This window comes from Rhinopithecus bieti, unplaced genomic scaffold (genome assembly GCF_001698545.2).
Source record: "Rhinopithecus bieti isolate Rb0 unplaced genomic scaffold, ASM169854v2 scaffold_31527, whole genome shotgun sequence".
NCBI classification, from domain to species: domain Eukaryota; kingdom Metazoa; phylum Chordata; class Mammalia; order Primates; family Cercopithecidae; genus Rhinopithecus; species Rhinopithecus bieti.
Window position 1 is genome coordinate 2847072 of NW_016813959.1, and position 24557 is coordinate 2871628.

The 24557-nt window shown below is 56.4% G+C and overlaps 2 protein-coding genes across 6 annotated transcripts in view; one reads left to right on the top strand and one right to left on the bottom strand.

Annotated features, from left to right (window-relative positions):
- The window catches only part of STX8 (syntaxin 8), a 350582-nt gene extending 346852 nt beyond the window's left edge, over positions 1-3730 (top strand). For 2 of the 4 annotated variants that reach the window (XM_017849241.1, XM_017849240.1), the window contains one exon: positions 1718-1890. In XM_017849241.1, coding sequence (XP_017704730.1) covers positions 1718-1785 — 68 coding nt within the window. In that variant the 3' untranslated portion in view covers positions 1786-1890. Of the gene's footprint in view, positions 1-1717; positions 1891-3607 lie in introns of those variants that run through there. The other 2 variants (XR_001880919.1, XR_001880918.1) reach the window with 2 other exon arrangements.
- An 8397-nt stretch (positions 3731-12127) lies between these two features.
- NTN1 (netrin 1) overlaps positions 12128-24557 on the bottom strand; it is a 238902-nt gene continuing 226472 nt past the window's right edge. For both annotated transcript variants that reach the window (XM_017849238.1, XM_017849239.1), the window contains exon 7: positions 12128-12565. In XM_017849238.1, coding sequence (XP_017704727.1) covers positions 12237-12565 — 329 coding nt within the window. In that variant the 3' untranslated portion in view covers positions 12128-12236. The remainder of the gene's footprint in view (positions 12566-24557) is intronic.

Below are 24557 nucleotides of genomic sequence, written 5' to 3' on the forward strand. Positions count from 1 at the left end.
TATATATATATATATATGTATGTATTTTTTGTTTGTTTGTTCTTGTTTTTGTTTTTTGAGACAGAGTCTCACTCTGTCGCCCAAGCTGGAGTGCAGTGGCACTGTCTCGGCTCACTGCAAGCTCTGCCTCCCAGGTTCACGCCATTCTCCTGCCTCAGCCTCCCGAGTAGCTAGGACTACAGGTGCCCGCCACCATGCTCGGTTAATTTTTTGTATTTTTAGTAGAGATGGGGTTTTACCATGTTAGCCAGGATGATCTCGATCTCCTGACCTCGTGATCCGCCCGCCTTGGCCTCCCAAAGTGCTGGGATTACAGGCGTGAGCCACCGCACCTGGCCTATTTTTTAAATATATTTTTAGTAGAGATGGGGTTTCACCATGTTGGCCAGGCTGGTCTCAAACTCCTGACCTCAGATGATCCGTCCGCCTCAGCCTCCCACAGTGCTGGGATTAGAGGCGTGAGCCACCATACCCGGCCACTTGCCATACCTTTTTAAGTCTTCTCAATATTCAAAACCATGATAAAATGCCTACATGGGTTGAGCTTAAGATTGATACGACCTGATCCACACTGAACCCTGAGGATCTGTGGAGGGGATTCAGGAAGTCTGTGAACTTGGACAGAAAAGCAAATTGCACTCTTATTTTCACAAATGGCTAACTGAAACAGCATTTTCTTTGCTCACGAACGTATGCCACAGACTACAGTAGTGTTGAGCAGTCCTGTTGGCCACGCAACCACGTGACCCTGCACACGTGGCTCTCCCTGTTACTTTCTGAAGCATTTTCATGGACCTCTCCACCTCTGCTACCCACCTCCCTCGTGGGGCCTTGGCAGGTCAAGGACTCTTCAGTCAGCAAACTTTTCTTGAGTGCTTACTTTGTAGTAGGCGCGCCCCATCTCTGTTATGCTACACCTTGTCGCCGCTGGTACCTGGCGCGTGGTAAGCACTCATTGTTAAATACTAGGCAAGCGAACATGGGAGATGGTGAGCTCGTTGCACTAAGTGAGGGCTGTGTTCATTGGGGCCCACTTCATCAGCATCAGGTGAAGGAACAGGCAATGGTCAGTCCAGGCGCACGACCCAGAGGAAGCAGGGCAGGGCTGGCAGGCAGAGCGGGACCCAGCGTGGGCTGGTGGGGAGGGCCCATGCTCTCCAGCCAAAAATGTCAGGAAATGAAACTAGCAAATACTAGCAGAAAAAGTGTATATTAAAGCAAGCACCACTATCTGTGAATATTTGTAGAAATGGGTGACTTAAGGATCTTAAGACTCAAGAAGACAAAATGAAGCCATGTGGAGAATGGAGAAATGGGTTCTAGAAGGCTCTCCTAAGCCCTTGGCTTTATCAATGCGTCATCAATGCATAATCTGATTGGGTAGCGAGGGTGGCTGGCGTGAGCAGCTTCTGCCCTCCCCTGTGGTCCACGATGTACACAGATGCTAGAGTTAGGGGCATAGGAGGCACCCCGTCCTGGCCTGAGCGCTGCCTGGGGAGGCCTGGCCACACCCAGGCCCCTGCCTTCTGCACTCACCATCCTGCAAAACCAGAGCTGTGTAAGAGCAGCGCCCCAGGCCGCTGACCACCCCTCTCCGCCTCATACAAGCCGAAGGTTCAGAGGGAACTACATCCCTCTGACCCTCTGCAGACACTCAGAATGTGTGAAGCTTTTCTGGCAGGAATCATTAAAAGTATTTTCTGCTCCTCTTTTTCAGGGATGATCATGGTGATTTTACTGCTGCTCGTGGCTATCGTGGTGGTTGCGGTCTGGCCAACTAATTGATGGCAGTAAAGAGACCACCAGCTGTGACACCTGCCAGTGACAGATACAAGCCCAGCACCCTTTTGGTACGCAAAACCTGCTCTCAATAAATTCCCCCAAAGCTCCGACCTCTTGTGCATTGCTTCAGTAAAGACTTAAAGCTCTGGCTGGGCGTGGTGGCTCACGCCTGTAATCCCAGCACTTTGGGAGGCTTAGGCGGGTGGATCACCTGAGGTCAGTAGTTCGAGACCAGCCTGACCAACATGGAGAAACCCCGTCTCTACTAAAAATACAAAAAAAAAAAAAGTAGCTGGGCGTGGTGGCGGGCACCTGTAATCCCAGCTACTCGGGAGGGTGAGGCAGGAGAATTGCTTGAACCCAAGAGGTGGACCATTGCACTCCAGCCTGGGCACCAGGGCAATACTCCGTCTCAAAAAAAAAAAAAAAGCAAAGACTCAAAGCTCTGGAGAACTGCCTAGAGCACCAGGCCCAGCGTGGCCCTTTGGGTTTTGACTTTGGTCATTTTGGTGCTGGCCAGAGGTCCCTTGGGGTCCCCTGCCTCATGGCGGCCAGTGGTTTCTGGCCACCTCGCAGTACTCTGGGCATCCTGGGGCCACTGGATTAATAGACAGTTTGAAACCTTGACTTCTGGCCTGCTTGTGAAAGTCACGTGTCTGTGCAGGAAATGGGTGTACATTCAAGGCCACGTGTGTCCAGGTAGTGGGGAAGGAGTGAGGTGAGGGCTGTTCGGAGGAGCCACACAGGCCTGTGTCTGAGCGTGTAACCACAACCCTGCCACCCTTCCCCACCCGAGTCACCCCGCCAGGCTCAGCACTCCTCCTAGGGGTGCCAGCCGCCACTTCACAGAAATATTCTTTTGGGAACTGCCATTAGCCCCAGAAGCACACTCTTTTTCATTTCCTTGGTAACAATCAACTCTCATCTTCCAGGGCTGACACATCTTTATAAGCAGCTGGAATCAAGTCTGTGGAATAAGGCAGGTGGGACAGGAGGTGGTCGGGCTGGAAAGCACTGTGGAGGGTTCAGAGGGATGAGATTGCAAAGTCAGGAGAACATGCTGTTACCTGGCGCCTCACCTGGCTCCGACAGCCCCGTGTGTGAGTTTGTGCAGCGCATGTGTATGTCTGTGCGTGTCTCAGAAAGGGCAGACAGATGGGGCAGGCCTGCGGAAGACGCCAGGCCAATGGACGGCTGAGTTCGTGTTAGCAGGGGTCAGGGGGCCAAGCACCTTGTGCTTTCTTATCCGCGTGGAAAGCAGGCTGGGCCAGCTGGCCTTGCTCTGCCCTCCCTGATGAAAGGGGAAAGAATTAGGGTTGATGATGGGTGATTTCCAAAGCACAAGATTTCATTGAGAAGGTAGGGGATTCACAGCAGGCGAGTTTCTGGTGGATTTGCTCAAGAGGGCATGACCTGAAACCCCCTATGGACAGAGACACCAGAGAGAGAGCCACGGGTAGCCTGGTGTAATGTCATTTCCTAGGGACTGGGGGCTCCAGGGGTCCCGGGAATACCTGGGGTCTGGGAGCTCTGACCCAGGCAGACAGGAAAGCCACTGTGGTCTCTCTGGCAAAGGACAAGGGAGCTCTGGAAGCTCTCATGCCGGCAGGGACATGTGCAGCCCAGAAGCACACCCATTGCCTCTGCTCACAGCTCACTGGCCAGAACTCGTCACCTGGCCTGCTTCACCATGAGGGGACCAGGAAATGTCTGGAAGGCCAAGAGCTTGAAATATGCAGTGAACCACCCTAATGACAACCACACCACTTACCAGCTCAGAGACCACGGGCAAGTGACCTTCCTCTGCCTCTGCTTCCTTGTCTAGGGCATGGAGATGAGGTGTCCTTCCTATTCACAGGGTTGCTGTGAGGACAGAGTGAGTTGGCACACACAAGCACAGAGCGCCCTGCTTGGCTCCACTGAAAGAAAGTTCCTTCTGGCTGAGGCGGGCAGATCACCTGAGGTCGGGAGTTCGAGACCAGCCTGACCAACACGGAGAAACCCCATCTCTACTAAAAATACAAAATTAGTGGTGACGCATGCCTGTAATCCCAGCTACTCAGGAGGCTGAAGCAGGAGAATCGCTTGTACTGGGGAAGCGGAGGTTGCGGTGAGCTGAGATCGCGCCATTGCACTCCAGCCTAGGCAACAAGAGTGAAACTCCATCTCAAAGAAAAAAAAGAAGTTTCTTCCCTAACCCAAGCCTAAGCCCAGTGGGCCAGATGCCTCCAAGTCTACATCCTGGGGATCCTACTACATGCTTCCACCTAGTGCAATAGGACAGACTGTTGTGAGGATGTGAGCGTGCACCAGGGCCCAGGAAAATGCTCTCCTGTCTCTGTGGAGCCTGATCCCTGCTTCCAGGAGCTGCCAACACATGCAGACCCAGGCTAGCCTTGGGATGTCGAGGCCCTTGAAGCAGAGTGAGAATGAAATGGGCTGCGTCGATACAGGAGGTGCGAAGGGCTGAGAGGATGGAGAGCAGAGGCAGCAGTGAGGATGAGCCATACTGCCGGGGACCTGGATTGTCACAGGAAGAAGGAAGGGAAGCGGGCCTGTTGTAGGTGCATGTGTTCCTGAAGGAGAGCAGCCACGCTGGACAGGGGACCAAGGGCTTCTGGCTGGTAAGTCGCCCTGGGATGCGCCTCCTTGTCGGGGTGGGGTGGTTGCTAACGGATCATCCAACAGCAAATCAAGAATCTGTAGTGCCTCATCTTCCAGTCTTGCGCGAAACCCCAAATCTCTACAAACAGCGTCTCCTTGGAGGGAGCCCCCAACTTTGGGGCTCAGGGGAGGCGGCATTGACAGTCTGTTTGACTTTCTCACCTCTTCTTGACTTGCTCAGCACGGAGCCCCGGCAACTTGTGGGGGCGTCTTTGAACCAGAGCCATGGAGTCCTGGCTCAGTCAGACTGAAAGGCCTTTTCAAGCAAAACACTGAGCCGATGTCTGCACACAGCGGCTTCTATTCTTTTGGCTCTAGGCCCGACCCCAGCACTGCGAGCTGTGTGACCCTGGACAAGTTACTTCACTTCTCTGCACCCACAGGCAGGGCAGGGCAGATAAAAAGCTACCCAGGACATTAGAATGCACGGACCTGCTGTCCAGGCTTTGGGCAGTGCAGGCCACACAGGGTGGGAACGGGCCAGGCAGGAAAACCCCCGCTCCCCTTTGCCTTCCTCAAGGGGTGGGTGACATAGGAGACTCCCACCCCAACCAGGCCAGAAGTGGCAAGCATACCCAAGTGGCTGGGATGCATCCCTTTTGGGGATTTGCTGCCTCAAGAGCCACCCTAGAGAGCGTGGCTAATGTAAAGATAGCATTTTCAAGCATGGTTTGAAAGGCTTGGCTTTTCCCCCCCTCAAAGCTGCTAGGACCACAGTCCTGGGTGACCCACAGTGAGTGCTTTGGAGTTGGCTGGGCAAGCCTAAAGCCCTCCCTCCAAGCATAAAGAAGAAAGGCAAGGCAGGGCCTTAGTAGCCACCAACCTCGGGTGCCTTTTCAATGAAAAGAAACGTGATTAAAATAACAGTGTAAGTACTGTTTAACTTAACCGATTATTAATTATAAGCATTTTAACTCTTGATACCATATAAAGAAATCCAGATACCTGGGTACAGCTGGTCCTTCTGTTCCATTTAAACTTCATTTTTATTAGTAACTGTAACTAAACCTTAGTTATCATTAGCCCCAAGATGATAGCTCCTTTCAAAACCCGCAGGGCCCCCGCCTGGACACGGCCTCCACCAGTCATTTGTGACTTTGATAGGGAAAATTCTTTCTCTGCTGCCTGCAGCCTTTGGCCTGGCTGGGATTGGGCTTTTTCCATGAGCTGGATCCCTGAAACTCTCCTTCTACATGGCTGATGCAGGTTCCCGATGGCCCCTCTTCAAAAACTGCTGGCAGTTCGAGACCAGCCTGGCCAACATGGTGAAACCCCGTCTCTACTAAAAATATAAAAAATTTAGCTGGGTGTGGCGGCAGGCACCTGTAATCCCAGCTACTCAAGAGGCTGAGGCAGGAGAATCACTTGAACCCAGGAGGCAGAGGTCGCACTGAGCCAAGATCGTGCCACTACACTCCAGCCTAGGTGACAGAGGGAGACTCTGTCTCAAGAAAAAAAAGAAAACACAAACAAAACCTGGGAGGCTCCCTCATAACTAGTCAGAGAGAGCTGCTGGCTGGCCAAACAGCCGCATTGTTCCTCCTAGTCAGGAAAGAGTGCCTTAGCCTCCTTAGAATTGTATGCCCTGCTTCTTGAGGTTCACAGTGACACTGACATCTTAAGCAGAGACTAGTTAAGGATCATCTCTTAGCTAGTTGGATTTTCTAACCCAGCGCTGTTGAAATTAAGTGGGTTTTTGCCCCTTATTTTAAAAAGGGGGCCAAGACCCATCTTTGCTCCGATTGCTTCCTACAATTTCACAGACTTCCTCCCAACTACATGTCAATAACAAAAGACATTGACCTCTTTCTAGAAAGGACCTGCCGTCCCGCTGAGGCTCCAGTCAGATAAAGCAGGCGTGTAATCCGTCCCTATCCTCTCTTTCTTACTGGCTCCGTTATTCTTTTCATTCCCCATTTTTCTTGGCCTGTTTCTTATGTGTCTTTATTTAGTTTTAAGAAGAGTGGAGAAAGAGATGTCTGTTCAACAAAATCTGAAACCTAGGGGTGTGTCTGCCACGAGTGGGCATCCCATGCCAGGGCGCGGTCTCTGAGAGGAATGGGCAGGAGCGGAATGGGCAGGGGAGAGCCTTATGAATGAGCGAGCCTGCCCAGTGGCAGCTCGGATGGCTGGGCAAGCCCCATGAAGCTCTGACACCCGCAGGGCTCTGACGTACCTGCCCACCCACCATCAGGCGTTTTTTAATGGATGGCACTGGCTTCTGGGTCCCTGTTGGCGATCACCCAGCTTCCTTGTGACTCCGCATTCCCGCCTCTAAAATGGGCTTTTCCCACTACCTTGGGCCACTCCTTAGCATCAACCCAGCTTATTTCCTGCATTGAGTTTGGCAGATGCCCTCTCTCCCCAACTAGAGCATAATGTCCTGGGAGGCAGAGGGGCTCGTGACAGTACATGTTCTAATGTGTGTTTCCTTCTGGCCTTGGGCCTGGGGCTGCAGCCACCCTCACAGGGCCTGACTGTGGTGGCGTCCCAAAGGAAATGCGGGCTCTCAGACACACACCTTTTTAATTTTTTTGTTTTTAATGGACAGAAAAAAGCCACATCATGAAAGTCCTTGAGAACTGGACCCTTGACCTAAAAGGACGAAAGCTGATAATGAAACTGCCTCAAGTGCATCACAGGCCTCTTAGCCCAGTCTCTCGGTGGGTCTTAAATGCTACCAGTGGCCCCGCTGGCCCCGGGGAGCACCTGAGACCCCAGAAAAGGCTTGTGTTTCTCCTTAGGCTGTGTGGCCAGCTGAGACCTCGATCTCATCCCTGCCCACCCACTGTCAGGCATTGTCATTTCAGCAGGGACTTACACCTGAGACTGGGACACCCAGAGACCACTCACGTATCTACCTGCCCTGGCTTTGACAGCCTAGCTGCCTTCTGCAGAGCCAGACCCCCGAGGTGGCAGGGCTGGCCCTATTTATTCCTGAGCAGAAGCGAATGGCAACTCTAGTCAGCTCTCTCACAGCAGGGAAGGGGCTCTCCATACCTTCGAAGGAAGGGCCTGTGGAGCCTGTGTTGCTGAGGGGCTAGACTGGGCCCATTGCTGAGGCTTGCCTTCAAAACAGCTGGGTGCAGAAATTATAGCTTCCTGGTGACGATCGGCCCCACTTTTCATGGCAACACAATATGTTCCTAATGACTGAATTGTTTATTTAATAAAGAAATCACAACCATTTGGAGGTTTAAATATAGCCTCTCAGAAACCAAGTGAGCTCAGCTCTTGGTGGCTGCGTGGTGCTGGCACTGGCCCAGTCTCTGCACCGCACGAAGCCTTTAGCAATCGCTTGAAAAAAAATATTTTGCAAGATCTCTTTCACAAACCCTGCTGTAGTTTCTTGAGTCTCTCCTTGGCTTTCATAGAAGAAGCCAGTTATGTAAAAGTCAGAAACTACCTGCAGGTTCTGAATCAAATGGAAAGGGTCAAAGGTGGCTCTCCGCCCGGGGGTTGCAGGTAGGGCAAAGTGGGAAGGGACCCCTTTCCCCTCTCTCTGTCCTGGAACTCCAGGGAATGGCAACGATGGCTCCTTGGAGTGGTTTCCTGCAGCCTGCAATACAGACTGTCCCATTCCAGAGCCTTTTAGCTCAAAACAGCATTCACGGCCAGCAAGCCCCTAGGACATTCCAAGCAAAACTGCTCTTTTCCTGCCTTTTAGGGGGTTAGGGCTCTGTCTCTGAGGCTTTGGGTAAAACCTGGGCTCTGACTTGCACGGGAGTTCTTCGGCCTGAAGCCATAGTCCTCCAACTCCCCGAAAACGCGATCCTTCCCCTGCCTCCCCACACACCCACCACCCACAGCCCAGGCCACCAATCAAGACTGCGAGATGGCACAGTGTACAAGAGTTTATTTAATGATATCTGAATTTAGTTCTATCATGTGAGGCCCACGTTACAAGTTCCATCTGGGTCCATTACAACTCTAACCACCCCCCCCGCCCAAAAAAAAGAAAAAAAAAAATCCACAACTTTTTCCATGTCATTAAATATATTCATATATAATAACCATAATATATTAGTATGCATTGGAAAGGGACACTGACGCAAACAATACGTCGTGGTCACAACTAAACATTTACAATTCTGAGTGAACAGAAATTCAAAACACAGGAGGGGGCCGAGGGAGGAGGGGAAGTGCATTTGGGGGGAGGAGGGAATGGGAAGAAACGTCCAATGACAGGAGTGGGACTGGTTTGGCTTTTGGCAGGGGCGAGACCCCGCAAGTCCACATTTTGATCCCCCCCCCCCCCGGGTGTGCCGTGGCTGTGGCCCACAGGAATGACTTGTCCACGGACCATGGCCCAGTGGCCCCATCAATGGGTCTAGTCTGTCACACTCTGGGCTTCAAGGGGGCGTCCTTTAAGTGTTGAGAGCCTAAGCGTCTTTCACTTTCCTGAAGGTAGGAAACATTCCCCAGTCCCTTAGGGTCTCCTCTTGAGTTCAGTCTCATTCCAACCTGGGGCAACTCCAAGAAAGTCCGTACCCCTCTCCAGCATGCCGCGACTGAGGCAGAGTTCCAGGGCCTTGGAGCAGCTCCCAGCTTCCCTGGGCTGTGACCCCAGGTGTCCATCCCTCCCACCTAGAGGCCCCTGGGGATGCTGCCTCCTGCCCTGCTTTCCAAGGACAGATGCAGTGGGCAGAGACCACAGCCAGCAGGTGAATCCCGGGGGCAGCCCTATGTCCTCCCCGCAAATCTTCGGCATTATTGCGCGTCCATAGAGCAGGCACTCAGCTGTCAGGGACACCAGACCACCCAGCTGCTAAGAAAAAGGACAACTGGGGAAGCCATTTCAAAAACAAAGACTAATCTGGTATGTTTTTCTTCAAACACCTACATAGCACAATTCTGGTTAATACACTCTTCAAATCTAGTTCCGTTTTACATCCCTTCCTAACTGTACAAACCGGAACACCTCAATTCCCATTTCCCTCTGCTCCTAGGAGTGGGGCTCAGGAGTGGAGGAAGGGTGCTTTCCCAAGGATGGCGCTCACCGCAGAGGCCGGGGTGTGTGGATAGGAAAGGCAGCTCATGATGACTGTACAATCCCAACCATGACCTGGCCCCTAGCCTGGTGAATCTGGTCACCCTGACGCATTCCCCAAGAGCCAGGCCACTGGGTGGACAGCCTGTGCCCTTTGGGGTGCCGAGCTGAAGGGATGGGCGGGACGCTGGCTGAATTTTCCACAAGATGCCTTGTTGCTTGGCGCGTCGCTGGCTCCGTTGCTGAGGGGGCCTCAGAAACCACAAGTGCAGGCCCCTCACAGGACACCGGTGAGACCCAGACCCAGGGTGGGATATCGTGGGCCTGCCACAGCCCTTCTGGGCAGGGTGAAGAAACCACACTGGCATAGACAGAAACAGGACAACCGCCCCAGCAGCGCCGTGCCTTGTGATGCCAATGGCACGCAGCAGACCACACTGGGCATCCGATGGGCCCTGTCTTGCAGCCTTAGGCTGAATTCAGGAAAGCCAAATGCCCCTTGCCAGGGCAGGTCTGTCTGTGCCCTGCCCCTGAGGCATCTCTGCCGTCTCTCCTGGAGTCTCTCCAACCACCCCGAGGCAGCCAAAACACCTTTCTACCACCTCTTCAGAGCAGCCAAGGCCTACCTTCCTGGAACCTGGAGCTGCTGCCTGGCAAGTCCGTCCCTGTGTCCCCCACCACTTTTCTGCCCCCTCTGAAGATGTGATAGTCCCCATGCCCTACCCCACCCTGGGCTCCTGTTCTCCAGCCCAGATGCCAGTGTCCTCAAGAGGCAGTAACCAGGGCCAGGGGCTCAGTGGTCACTCCCCCAGAAGCACCCTCCCGGGATGCACAGGGATTGGGCGGTTGGGCTGCAGAGCTGGAGTGCAGTGAGGGCCATCGTGGCTCATGGTGTCTCTCCCTGGTCAGAAAGTGTGTGTTTTTTTTTGGAGTCTGGAGGCCCCCAGTCCTGCCCCCCAATTTGCAGCTGTATTTTGGCACGTGCTACTCCCAGTCTCCTTGCTGGACAACGGGTCCCTGTCCCACAGGGTTGTCATGAGTACATGTTGTGTTTGTGTTGTGGGGTAAAGTGCCCTGGCATCACAGCAGGTGTTCTAATGGCAGCCGTGATGCGGGCAGAGCGGGGAAGGCAGAGGAAGCCAGACCTATCCGGGGGGCCAAGCTCATCTTGGTTGATCTTTTTGGCAGCAAACTCTGGCTGGGAAAGGAAACCAATTTCCTGACTGTGAGGTTGTGTAGCCAGTCCTCTAATTCAGTGCGCCGGGTGTGAGGATGTGGGCCAAGAGCCCTGGCACGTGCACAGGAGCCCAGAAAGGCGGGGAGCCAGGAGGCCCGAGAGGCACAGGAATTGGACCCTGTGTTGGAGGAGGTCAGAACAAAAGGGCTGCCCTGCTTGAGGACAGTGTCTCTGGAGATTTTGTAAGAGGGCTGGGGCACAGTGGAGGACGGGCGGACCACAAAAAGGCTGTCTGGAAAGGCATGGTCGTCAAGGTGGGGCCCAGGCCGACCAAGGACAGCTGTAGGGGAGCAGCGCCCCGCGCAGCCTCTGTGCCATTTCCTTGGAGAAGCCAGACATGGCCTCCTGGCCCCAGGAACCTGGTTCATTCCTGCACCCCACCCACCATGGCTCAGCACCCTGGTACTTCGCTTGAGCCAGCAACCCCCACAATCCCAGCTCAAGCAAGGCGCCTGCCCCAAGCCAGGCCCAAATGCCTTCGCAGCCTGCAAACTCAAGCCCATTCAGGCCCATTCAGCTGTTGACATTGCTGAGGGCCTTGCGGGGAAGCTGATGTCATTACATAAATAGTGTCACTGCCGTAAACCCAGCCAGTACCCCTTCCCCCATCTCCTGGGAAAATTGTCATAAAAGGGGCTGGTTTCCAAGTTCCAAAAGGGGAAACTCTCTGGAGGTTTTTGCGTTTGCGATGCCTTCCTCCCAACAGGCAGCTCCAGCATGAGGCGAGGGGACACCGGCTTTGGCTTCTCAGGGATGCCCTGAGCCCACTTGCCCTCTGGATGGGCCAGAATCCTGGGCAAGCCCCAACGCTGGGCAGGGGCAGAGGCAGGCAGCAGGGGCTTCTCTCCTCGCTCCACAGGTGAACCGCCACCCCCACCCCACCCACCAAGACCCCCACCCAGGAGGACCCACTCAAGCAGGTGGCAGTGGAGACCAGAGGCCGCCTGGGGCGTGCTGGCCGGACAGGAGTTGTCCTTCCCCAAATGCTGCCGACCCCTCAGATGGGGGGGGGTGGACCCAGGCTTGTGACCAGCCAGGTGGGCCCCGCAGGGACTAGAAGGAGGGGCCGGGGAGAAAGTGGGGATCCCGTACTGCGCGTGTGGGGTGGTGTATGGTTGGGTGCTCGGCGGCCACCGCCCAGACTGCGGGCCTGAGAATTGACAGTTCTCCTCCCGTCCCCGGTCTCCGCGCCATCCAGGGCCCCGTGCCTGCGGGCCCCAGCTGTGCGGTCTGCTCCCGCCCCCAGCCCTCCACGCGCCGCGCCCGCCAAGGAAAGCGCGTTTCTCTGCTCTGGGAAGGAGCCCCGTGAGGTAGCTACGTCTCGTCCTCATCTCCAGGGCCCGGCCGGCGACGAACCACCGCCCCGCGCGCACACGGCTCTCGCCCGGGGCGCGCAGGTGGGGGACCGGAGGAGGGCCGCCGAGGGGCCCGCCCCGCGCCTGCGGCCCCGCCCCCCTCCCCCCACCTGGGAAAGCCCTCGCGGGCCAAGTCCGCGGCGGCCGGGCCCAGGCGCCCGCTCTCGCTCGGCCCCGCCCTGGCGCCCGCCTGCCTGCTGCCTCCGCGCTAGGCCTTCTTGCACTTGCCCTTCTTCTCACGCTGCTGGAACTTGCGCAGCCGCCGCGCCCACGTGTCCCGCCACTGGATCACCAGGCTGCTTTTGTCGGCCACGATGCCGCTCTGGTCCGGAGAGTCCTCGGCGTTGCCCAGCAGCAGGTACTTCTTGAGGGGCTTGATTTTGGGACATTTGCAGGCGATGTCCCGCGAGCGGATCCACAGGCTCTGGTCACCGCGGCGGATGCGGCTCGTGCCCTGCTTGTACACGGAGATGATGTTCACCGTGAACTTCCACCAGTCCCCCGCTTTGTCCGCCTTTAGGATGTGAATCTGGACGGCTGCAAGGAAGCACAGGCAGGCGGGTGGGCCCCCAGCTGCTGTGGCCAGGTCCACCTCTGCCTGAGCCTGGGAAGGGAAAGGAGACCCAGCCCCAAGAAGTGACTGCAGAGAGCGTCCCATGGAGGAGCGCGTGAGTGGTGGCAAGCTGATCGTAGACCCCCCACCTGCTAACACCAGGGCCAAGGCCGCTGTTCCAAGAAGCTTCGCCTCCCACGCTTTGAGGGTGCCACCCAGCACTGCCGTCGGGACAAGCCATCTCCTGGCCTTGCCGAGACCCACTTTGTCCAGGAAGCCTACAGGTGCTGCCCACGCCCCCAGCACTCTGGGCAAGCTGTCTGCCCAGGGCAAGTGCTCGGGTGAGCGCAATGCTGGCGGGGGAGAGGGAGGTTCCTCAGGGGTGCGATTCTCCAAAGACCCAAGTCACTTTACACCAGCCCTCATAGCACTCCACACACACACAGCCCGGTCCTCCAGCCAGTCTCAGAAAACCCTAATGGGTCCTCAATGCTCAGGGGCAGAAGATGAGAACCCACTCTTTGGGGTGGCTGTAGTGCCTTTTCCAGAGCTCCGGGCTCCTCGGACTGCCGCTTCCCATGTCTAAGCCATCCCTACCAGGGGGCCTCCCTTCCTCTGTGCTGCCCAAGGTCCCCAGACCATTCCTCTTACTCCAAATTCGCTGCCAGTATTTTCCCTAGTAGAGGACTTCCCCAAATGGAGCATGCATCAGAATCCCCTGGCGGGCCTGTGAAAATACACTGCTGGGCCCCGCCCCAGAGCTTCAGATTCAATAGATCTGGGTGAGGCCCTGGAATATGAGTTTCTCATAAGTGGTGAGATGCTGTTGACTGAGAGGACAAATGTTCGCAGATGTCATTTCTGCAAGATAGTAAGGAAGACTTCAAAAATAAGAGATGCTACATAAATAAATAAAGGAGAACCTTTGCTCTTACTGCAGAACTTTTCAGAGCCTTTAACCTAAGAATCCTGTATACATATGTTGGTTTCTCAAACAACCCTGACTGCAGAACCCTTTGGTTGGTGCATCTCAGGTCACCAGAGCCTCATGGAGCCTTCTTGGGGACCTGCTAGAGGTGGACACATGATCATTGCCCCCAGGCCAGGGGGTACCTGGAGAGGCCTACTGCTGTACTCAACCTCTGTTCAAGAGAAACAGCCATCCACCCACTCCCCTGCCCTGCACTGTCAGAGCAGGGTCCCTTCCCCTCACTAAGCCCACCCCTCACACCCTGGAGCCTTCACTAGGCGAAGCACTTTATTCCCCAGGCTGGGCCGTGAAGCAGACTTGAGCCCTTCTGAGAAAGGAGCAGCAACTTGAAGAAACCAAGACACAGGCAAGCTCTGTGGCTTCAGCAGTCACAAGCACATGTCCCCAGGGAACGCCCAGTGGTCACTTCCCCACTTACCACTCCAGACAATGGACCCACCCCAGCTCAGCCTGCCTTCCCATGCTGGCTGGCTTCTGTCTACATCTCTGGGGGCCACTCTGCTCCTTCACTCCCAGGGCAACCCCCTGTACCCACACATGGACCAGGGGATGGGGAGGGGCAGGGACAGCCAGGCGCAGGGGAGCACTGAATGCCAACCGACTCATCCTTCCAGGGCGAGGGAAGCGTGTTTTCCCATATTTTCATTTCAGCTGTCCCTGGGCATCCTGAACTTTGCACTCCAGTCTGAGGGCTCCAAAGAATGGCTGCCATGGCAACCGTTTCCATGTTTTTGTCACCAAGGGACTCAACAGTCAGTGTGAACTCTGGGGTGGGGGGAGCCCTCCAGCCCAGAGAAGTGGCTGGGCTGAGTGTATTTGACTGTGCAGACAGAGGTCACCGTGGCAACTGAGAGCCCCTTAGCTAAGCAATGGGGGAGCCACCCCAGGCATCCCTGAGCGCCCCACTTTCCTCTCCCCAGGACTGAGCTGAATACAAATGAGCTCAGGATACGGCTGTTTCTGCCGTGCTGGACACCTCAGACCCTTTGCACAGCCATGGTGTCCCCAGCCAGCATGGGCTGGTGTGGCCCAAGGACGCTGTGGGAGGCACCCTGGGCTGGGGCTCTGGGAGAGCACAGCTTTGATCCCAGGCTCAGAGCATCTGTTGGTGCTGTGTGCTGAATGGTGTCCCAACAAATTCCTCTGTTGAAAGCTTAACCCCCTGGGCTTCACAGGATGACTTTACCTGGAGATAGGGTCTTTAAAGTATAATTAAGTACCCATTACAATTTTAAAACATTTAAGTATAATTAAGATGAGGTCATTAGGGTGGGCCCTATGACCCGTGTCCTTATAAGAGGAGATGAAGACACAGACGCACAGCGGGAAGACCCTGTAAGGACGCGAGAAGGTGGCCATCTACAAGCCAGGAGAGAACTGAGGAAAACAACCCTGCCGACACCTTAATCTTGGACTTCCAGCCTCCAGAGCTGTGAGAAATACGTTTCTGTGGTTTAAGCCACTCGGTCCGTAGTACTTTGTTCTGGCAGCCCTAGAAGCTAATACAGTTAATCTTGAAGATTCTGGGGATGTTGGGCCTCTGCTCAGGGCCAGGCAGAAGGGCAGAGCTGGCAGAGTCTCACGTTTGCTGAGAAGAGCCCAGAGAAAGCTGGCTGGAGAAGGCCTAGCCTTAGAGTTCCTGCAGAGGCCTCCCAGGGACCTTCTCACTCCCTGGGGTCATAGCAGAAGGGCCGGTGAGGCCTGCCCAACCCTCTCTGGTCTCTGAGCCTCACCCCATCAGTGAATGCCCTGGAAACCAGGCGTGGCATCCAAAGCAGCCCCCTATGCATCTCCAGGCACAGCCACACAGGCCTGAAGGGGACCTGCTTAACTGCCTAACACCAAGGGCAAAGCCCTGAAAGGTACCCTCCCGCCTGGACAACTTGCTGTCGAGAGTCCAGAGGGATAGAGCAATGGACACTGGTCGTCGGGAGAAAGCAACCAGCCCTTGTCCTTCCACCCCCAGCAGATCTCAGCAACATCAGGGGTGGGAGCTGTCCTGGCCACAAGGGGCAGGGGCAGGGGCAGGTAGTGGTAGGACTCATGATTACGCTGGAAAAAGGCCACATTTCCGCTGCCCTTGGCAACCCCTCTACACATTACACAGCCCACCAAGTATGAGCTACACATGTAGTGCATGGGCCAAGCCCCTGCCATGCACATACTGCTGAAAATATTCAAAATGTGCATTGCAACAGTGACCTCAAACAGACCTGCACTGCAGGTCTGGGAGCACGAGCATCAGCAACCACACAGCACTCCAGCAGGCTGCTATCACCTCCAACCAACCTCTGGCTTTAAGTGAGGAATGAGGGGGACCTCTGGGCTACATGGAACCTGGGGCCCCTCCCAACCCAGATGTACCTGTGATGTCACCCAACCAGGGGGCTTGGCACAGTGGGTTATGGGCAGTTCTGCCCATCCTAGAACCACGGCCTCAAGGATGGGCCTCTTAGACCCTATCATGGTTTTAATGTTAGTATCCCCCGCCAAATTCATCTGTTGGAACTTGATATCCAGTGTGAGAATATTAAGAAGTAGGGTCTTTGGGACATGATTAAATCATGAGGATTTCACCCTGTGGATGGGATTAGTACCCTTATAGAAGAAGCTGACTGGGCACGGTGGCTCACGCCTGTAATCCTAGCACTTTGGAAGGCCGAGGCGGGCAGATTGCCTGAGCTCAGGAGTTCCCCAGGCAACACAGTGAAACCCCATCTCTACTAAAATATAAAAAATTAGCCAGGCGCAGCAGCAGGCACCTGTAGTCCCAGCTACTCGGGTGGGTGAGGCAGGAGAATTGCTTGAACCCAGGAGGTGGAGGTTGCAGTGAGTCAAGATCACACCACTGCACTCCAGCCTGGGTGACAGGGTGACACTCTGTCTCCAAAAAAAAAAAAAAAAAAAGAGGCATAGTTCCCATGCCCTTTCCACTGTGTGAGGACACAGCAAGGAGGCAGCATTTCGGAAGCAGAGAGCAAGCCCTCACCAGACTCGGAATCTGTTGGCACCTTGGTCTTGGACTTCCCAGCCTCCAGAACTATGAGCAATAAGTTTCTGTTATCAGTCACCCAGTCTAAGGGGTTTTGTAGCAGCAGCCCAGAACTAAGACACACCCATACGATGAAACTCACCCCAAGCTAATTAGCCTCGGCCCTTAGCATGCCTGAACTCCCACTGTCCTTGCACTGATGTCCCAAAAATTGTCTTCAACAACGCTGGAACTGGGGGCTCTGCTGAGGATCCCCCACCATGTATTCAGAAAGGAGAGAGACGAGATTGCTCTCAGAAAGGCAGATGGTGAGGTCAGACCAGGGAGATGAGAAGTGTGCCGACAGTCCTTAAATTAGGGACTGCTGGCTGGGCACAGTGACTCACACCTGTAATCCCAGCACTTTGGGAGGCCGAGGCGAGTGGATCACCTGAGGTCAGGAGTTTGAGACCAGCCTGGCCAACATGGTAAAACCCCGTCTCTACTAAAAATACAAAAAATTAGCCAGGCGTGGTGGTGGGCACTTGTAATCCCAGCTACTGGGGAGGCTGAGGCAGAATTGCTTGAACCCGGGAGGCGGGGTTTGCAGTGAGTGATCACACCACTGCACTCCAGCCTGGGCAACAGGAGTGAAACTCCATCTCAAAACAAAACCAAAAAAAAAATTAGGGACTGCTGGTGTACAGGAAGAGGTTGGCACCTTAAGCCAGAATGGCCATTCTCTGGAGACAAGGAGGTCAGTGAGGCAGATGTTAGCAGAGCTCCTCAACCCTCCTTCCTGGGGAAGCGAGCCTGGCCTCCACCTGCTGGTGCTTCTGGTTTTATCATAAGTGCTCAACGGCTGCATCCCAGGGTCCACAGCTCAACTTCATTCTCCCTTCCTCTGAGCCCTTGCTGCCCGCAGAGCTGACTGCTACAAGTGAGTTGGTGCGCTCTTCCCAGCGGTCTCTGCTCAGGGCAGGGATCTGCCATCAGTGCAGACAAAACCAGGGCTGGGACGTGGTAACTGGAACCCTGGATGCTGAATGGGTTGGGCTGACTGGAAGCGTAACCGAGCCCTGGTGCCCCACCATGGGGAGGAGGCGGGTGCCTAGAGCAGATGCCCAAGGGAAAGCAAGAAGAGAGTTCCAGGGCGGCCAGGAGTGGCCTCCGCTGTCCCAGCCTAGGCACCTGGCTGAGCTTTGTCTCCTGCGCTTACAGCCCATGGGCCACCCCACTTCTCTGCAGTAAACCCTCCTTTCCTGCAGCCAGCCACAGAGCTCAGGGAACAAGGCTGCAGGTGGGTGGGGCAGCAGCGGCCCTCCCTCTCAGCATTTCTGGGGTTCACAGGAAGGTCTTTCATGCCAAGAACTCTCTCAGCCACCAGGGCAGTGTAAGCCAAGAGGACTGGCTTCCCTTGCCCTAACCCACACCTTCCTCCGCCCCACAGCAGACGTCCACTTGGGGCTCTGGAGGGCTGGCCGTGGCTCCGAGGAGGTGAGAAAGCGGCTGAGGGCCAGGTCCGTGGGGGCCAGGGTCACCAAGGGCAGCCGGCAGCAGTGTGGAGCTGGTTCCGGCCGAGGGGTCAGGCTGAGTGCCTTGAGCACTTCTCTTGGTCAAGGAGGGCAGAAGTAGAATCAGAGAGCCAGACCCTGGGGAGGAGACCAGCCCTGTCCCCTGGGAGGTAGGCACAATCAGGCCTGGCCTGTCCAGCCCTGGGTGGCTTTTCAGCTGCTGCTTCCCGCGTTCCTGGCTGCAGTGCAAGGTACCCGAGTGAGCATCTGGGTCCTCCTTCCTGGGGTACCTCAACTTCCTCAGAGTCCCAGTGTTGACCCATGACCAGGCCATCAAAGGCAACCTGAAGAATGGGGAGCTCCAGGTCACAGCCTCCGCTTAGATTCCTCCAGAGGGCAACCTGTTGCCCCACGGGAGCCCTGTCCTCTGTCCAGACCCCAGTCCATCCAAAACCTCCCTCCCCAGCTCCAGTCCGGGCCCAGGAGCCACCATAGCCTGTGAGCTCTAGGCCTTCTGAGGACCCTGCATTGTCACCACCCCAGAAAGTTAGTGGCAGGAGTAGATGGGAACTGACAGATGCCCCTCCTTGCAGATTTGGGGGACTTCCTGCTGGGATCAAAGCTCCCCGCCCAGGCCAGGTTGGAGAAAAGCTGTCCGGCCGGTGCAGAAGCTACAGATGCTCATTCATCTGCCTGTTGGGAACTGACACATGGCAGGAAAGGCCCAGCCCGGAATAAACAACTTGCAGGCTGGGCCCTGGGGGAGTGGCCGCGGCACAGACTCGGGGGGCTGCTGGCCCTTTTCCTTTCCCTGGCAAGGCCTGAGTGTGTGGGACACCTCCGCGGGGAAGCTTCCGGCCTCCTGGAGGTCTCACAGATTTATGGGCTGCTCGAGGTGGGCCCCCAGTGGCTCCAGCAGCTTCCTCCTCTGAAGGAGGCTGGGGTGGTCAGCCTCACCCCTCCCCCACCCAGCCATACCTTCCTGTTGGGCCAGTCCAGCTAGGGGAGGCTTGTCACCCATCTGCCTCGGAGACAGCGGCCAGGACAAATGGGGGGGAGAATAGGAACCCCACAGAAACCATGAAAGCCGCGCAGCCCCATAAATCTCCCGCTGTGGAAAGCGTGTCACGAGCTGCAGCTGCTTTCCTGAAACGCAACTCTGAGCACATGCTTCCCAGGCCCTGCGAAGGGAGGAAGGGCCGCCAGAGCCAAGGTTTGGTCTCAGTGATGCTCATCTGCCCTCTCCCGACTTCCTACCAGGGAATGTGGGAGAGGGGCCGCCACACCTGGGATAGGGGGGTCGCTGTGAGGGGCCACCACACCTGAGACGGGAGGTCACTGGGAGGGGCCGCCACACCTGGGATAGGGGGGCTCACTCCCTGTGACGCGGCCAGCACACTCTGGAGGACGGGGAGGTCACGGGATGGGGCCGCCAGCTACCTTCGAGATTCAGGGGAGGGTCAGCGGGAGGGCCAGCCGACACCTGCAGACAGGGAGGTTCACTGTGCACGCCCTGCCTAGTCTACATCAAACGAGACCAGGCTGCGAGGACACTGTGGCCAGGGCCTGCTGGAAACTGCCCGCTGCCCCCACCCTAATGCGTCCTCAGGGATCTCCTGCCATGTGCCTGGCCACCGCGGGCGCCCTGCCGCCATGAACTTGCGATCAAGGATAGGATACCCAACTTAGAGCTGCGAAGTTCGCTTCAACCAAAGACAGAACAGGATGCGCCCCTCTCACACAAACTGACAGCCAGTGTGGATCCTGCCTCAGTTTCCCATGCTCATGCTAGGTCTGGTGCTTGGCGCTCGTGTCGGGAATGGAGAGGGGGTTAGCTGCCTGCGTACCATTTTGTCTACGCTGGGCGGTCCCGGGCAGGACAGGCATTGTAGGAGGTCTTAGGCCAGACCCTGGGGAGAGACCAGCCCTGTCCCCCTGGCGGTGAAGTGTGCACAGTCAGGCCTGGCCTGCTCCAGCTCTGCACCCCAGCTCATCAGGTGAAAAGAGATCAGCGGACTGGCCCACCCTTCTTGCAAGAGGCCTTAAGTAGGGAGCTGGATCTGGGCGCCTGCCTGCCCAGCTGGGGCGCCTGGCCATGGGGTCTGCGCCTCCAGCACAGCAGGCCCGGGTGGAAGCCTGCTGCCCAGGGAGGAAGCCGCAAGCTGCCCCTTTCCTGTTAGAGGAACGTGAAACGCCTGAAGCAGCCTGGCTGTCTCAATCATGCTTGTCCCCCCGACCCTTGACGGATCTGGTCCACACCAGAGGCAGGGACATGGCGTCAGAGTCATCCTGGATGGATATGGATAGGCTCCCTGGAGGAGTGGATAGTGCTCCCCTCCGCTGAGGCCCTCCCGACCTTCTGGCTCAGGCCCCAGTGTATCCCATGCTGGCGGATCAGCCAACCAGCTCCTTGCACACAACGGCACGTGAGGGCCAGGTGCTGGTGGACATGCCATAGAGAACCACCCAGTAGGAGAATGGAGCATGAGCATCCCCCCCCAACGCCGGCACCCTCAGGCACAATGGGGCCCAGCCTCAGAGGAGGGGAGAGTGGGAAATCCAGCCTCCCTGGCGTGGGCTCAAGTCCAGTCCACCTTCAGCGAAGTCCCTCCGGGGCTCCCAGAAGGGTAGTTGTGGAGGGTGTTTCAGCCTGAGGCCCACCAGACCTGCAGATGTAGATTAATACCACCCCACAGAGTGGGACTGGCCCAGCTGAGAACCTCAAACACTGCCCATTTCCCCACCAAGGTGCTACCTCTAGCAAGCCCTTTGCCCGATAGCCAAGAGCATCCCCTCTCCACAAGCTGGGCTGGCATTTCCAGGCCACTCTGGTGTGGAGCCCTGTCCCGTGTGGGATGAGCATCTTGGCTCGGAACTCCTGTCAGCTCTTAAAAGTCAAGCCATCTTCAAAATCTGCTTCCCTGAGACCTGAAGGAAGTAGCTGAGACCTAGGGGCCACAGCAGGGCGGGGGCAGAGCTGAGTGCTGCTGGATGAATTGATTCAGGGGCCAGGGCTTGCAGAGATGCCTCCCAAAGCTCCTGTAGGCTTCTTGGGAGGCTGGGGACCCCCCCGGGTACCCCACGGTATCTCAGAGGCCTGAGCCCAGCACACACAGAGCTGAGCCGGCAGGTTTGTGAAGACTCTGGGACAGGCCTTGGGGAGGAAACCCAGGAACAATGACAGAGGTGCTGAGGTCCTCAGTACCAAAGGCACTCATCCCAGGAGAGGGCCACCCGGAACACCTCACAAAATGCCCACCTGCGCTCTGCGTCGGCAGAGTGCTCTGTGGTCAGACACACAGGGCATGGCTGAGCCAGGAGAAGACTAGCATTTCCTGCTTGGTGTCCCCAGCCGCATACTCCGGGCACCTTGGACAGATCCCCACCCCTACTCTGAGCTTTGGTGTCCCTATCCGTAAAAGGGCAGGAGATATCGTTCATCAGATGCCTCTATGGCCCCTTTAGAGCCCTCCCTCCCCACCCCTCCTTCCTAAAAACAGGATGCTCAGAGGAGAGGAAAACAGCATCAGGAGAGACAAGAGGAAGCTCCAGGGAGAGGGCAGACGAGGGCCAGGAAGCTGGCCAGATCCCAGGGAGGGCCATTCTGGGGCCCACCTCTCCCCTCAGGGCTCCCCCTCTGTGGGATGGCAAGTCACTGTGCTGGGAAGGGCCGCATCCCCTCCAGAGCCGCCTGGGCCAGGAGGCCCCAGCATCGCAGCACCCTGCCCCCACCGGGCTCTCACCAGAGCGAGCTTCCTGTGGGCTCTGGGGCTTTTCCGTCGAGCTGTCATGGGGACCGACTGGCCCTCCCTGGCCAACCTGGTGGTCACCCGCATTCCACGACCTCAGTCTGACTCACACGGGCCCAGCTCCACATCTGGCCTCCATATGGGGCTGGCACTCTGGGAGAGGGGGGTCACATCTGGTGGGGGAAATCAGAGGATTCCCCAGGGGCCAGTGACCCCAGGGAAGGGTCAGCAAGCCTCCGAAACACCATGCCACGTGCTGCTGGCTGGTCTGCGTCCTGTCCCTGGACAGGGGGGCAATGCTCGGGGGAGGTGGCCTCTCGCAGCCATCACATCAGCTGCCTCTGGGCCCACAGCAGGGGCCCTGACCTTGGGGGACAGCCCCCAGGGTGCTCCCCTAACATCTGTGCCCACATCCAAGACAGTAACTTCATCCCTACCAAGGGGCTGATAACCTGTCCGGCTTTCCGCACTTGAAGGAACTGAGCCTGATCAGGAATAGCCATTGACTTCAAGGTCAAGAAAAGGAGAGAGGGTGCTACTGAAGGGGAGAGTCCATCATTTGCTGTGAAGCAAGCTGAGGCTAACTGGAGACAAGCGGTGGGAATGGTGAGACCGCCCCCCCTCCCCACTCTGGCTCATCTGATTCCCAGCCTGAGCGACCGGACAAGGGCTGAGCCAGGACTGGGATCCATCCACCAGCACCTCCACCAGCCCCAGTCACCACCACCTGCCACGCTCTGACCCACATCAGCTCCACAGTGAGCCACGGTCATTCCCCCCACTGCCTCTTCTCCATGCCCGCCTCCATTCCAGCTAGGTCTCCCCACTCACCATCAGGGGTCTTCCTGGAAGCTTCCTCCAACACGCAGCCATGCCCATCACCAATTCCACCTCTGCCATCACCACCCACCCCCACCACCATCCCTGCCACTATGCCCAGTGCCCGTGCTGCACCATCTCGGACATCCCCACCACCACAGTGCCGGCTCCCGCCTGTTTGCCCACGAAGATGTCTCTGTGGCCTCTCCTCCAAGGCTCCTCCAGAGTCAGGGGCCCCGTTGGGGTCCCAGTTCTTGAGTGTTCTAAAGGACTGCCGCGCCTACTCCTGCTGTCATAAGCCTTGCCTCCCGGGTGTGGGAGAGAAGCAAGGTCTCAGCCGTGGACTACCTAATCCTCCGCATGGTATTTTATCTTGTTGAGTCTCAGCGTTCCATCGACAGGAATGAAAATCCCTCCCTCGCAAGGTGTCTGTCTGTGGAGATTAAATAAGGATGAGCACCAAGGCTGTGATGTGCCTGGTCTGGGGCCCAGCAGCGGGAGGGAACGGTTGTTGGATGGGCAAGCCCTCTACTTGGTTTCCACTGGCTTGGGAGGTGCCGGGGCACACAGAGGGTACGGTGATGCAAATCAGAATTCTGCCCAGGTCCCCAGGACTACTGCTTCCACGGACCCCTAAGAGAGCACACATGCACACGTGTGCACACACAGTCACACACAGTCTCAGTCACACAGTCACACACAGTCACACACACACACACAGCTGAACAGACTCAGCTTCTCCCCACAGATGCCAACAGAACATCCTCCTTGAGTTGTATCCTCAGAAATCATCCTTGTGGGATGTCAGGCGGAATACTCGAGACGAATCGTCCTGTGAGAAGCATTTTGATTTTTCCATCTGGTGGTGCCAAAATGTCTTTCAACAAAAGGGGTGACTAATAAACATTTCTGGGAACGAATAACTTTTCCAAGAACTGGCAGAAGTGAGATGATCTCACCTTTCAGAATGGGAGCTCTCTGTCTTCCCCGAGTCTCAGGGAGTAGGAAGAGGCCAGCGGCAGCACCCAGGCCACCTGAGGCAGGGGATGGGGGCATGGGTGGGAGCCCCTGCGTGTCCACGTGAGCCGGAGTGGGGGTGAGAGTGGCTTCGGTACACGGATGCAACTGATGAGGCCAACAATGGCCTCTCTCCAGCCTCCCTGGGCCCCACACTGCACTGAACACTCGGCTCATACTCTTCTCCCGTTTCCCCGTGCTATGCCTGGCTTCTTACTTGGAGACATTCCTCCCTCCACCTGGGAGCCCTGCTTTGCCCAGTGAGCACTGGTTACTCAGGTTCCCTCCTCCAGGAAGGCTTCCCACCCTCGCCCTCTCTAGAGAATGGGCCACACTCTGTGTGTGCCCACCTCAGGCTGCAACCCGGCCACACCCCTCCTTCTGTGGCTCTTGTCTGTGTTGGTCTCCCCTCCTAGACTGGAAGCTCTCCGAGGGTCAAGACTGAGCCTCACGCAGACCTACAAGCTCAGCACCCAGGGCAGGATGGGGCCCACAGCAGGCGCTCAATGAATGGGCGTGGAGGGGCGGCTGGGGGTGGAAACGGGTGTGCGAGGGGCCAGGACTTCTCGGGATGTGCATTGCTGTGACGGTGTATGTGTAATGGTGTGTGCATGTGTGTGACAGGGTACGCCTGTGTGATGCTGTGTTTGTGTGGTGATGTGTGTAGTGATGGGGTGTGTGTGATGGGGTGTGCATGTGTGATAATGTGTGATGTGTGTGTAGTGGTGTAGTGTGAATGTGTGTGATATCTGTAATGTGTATGTGATTGTAGGCATGTGTGATGGAGTGTGCGTGTGATAATGTGTGATGTGTGTAGTGGTGTAGTGTGTGAATGTGTGATATGTATGGTATGTGTAATGTGTGATTGTAGGCATGTGTGATGGTGTATGTGGTAGTCGTGTGTGTGTGATGGNG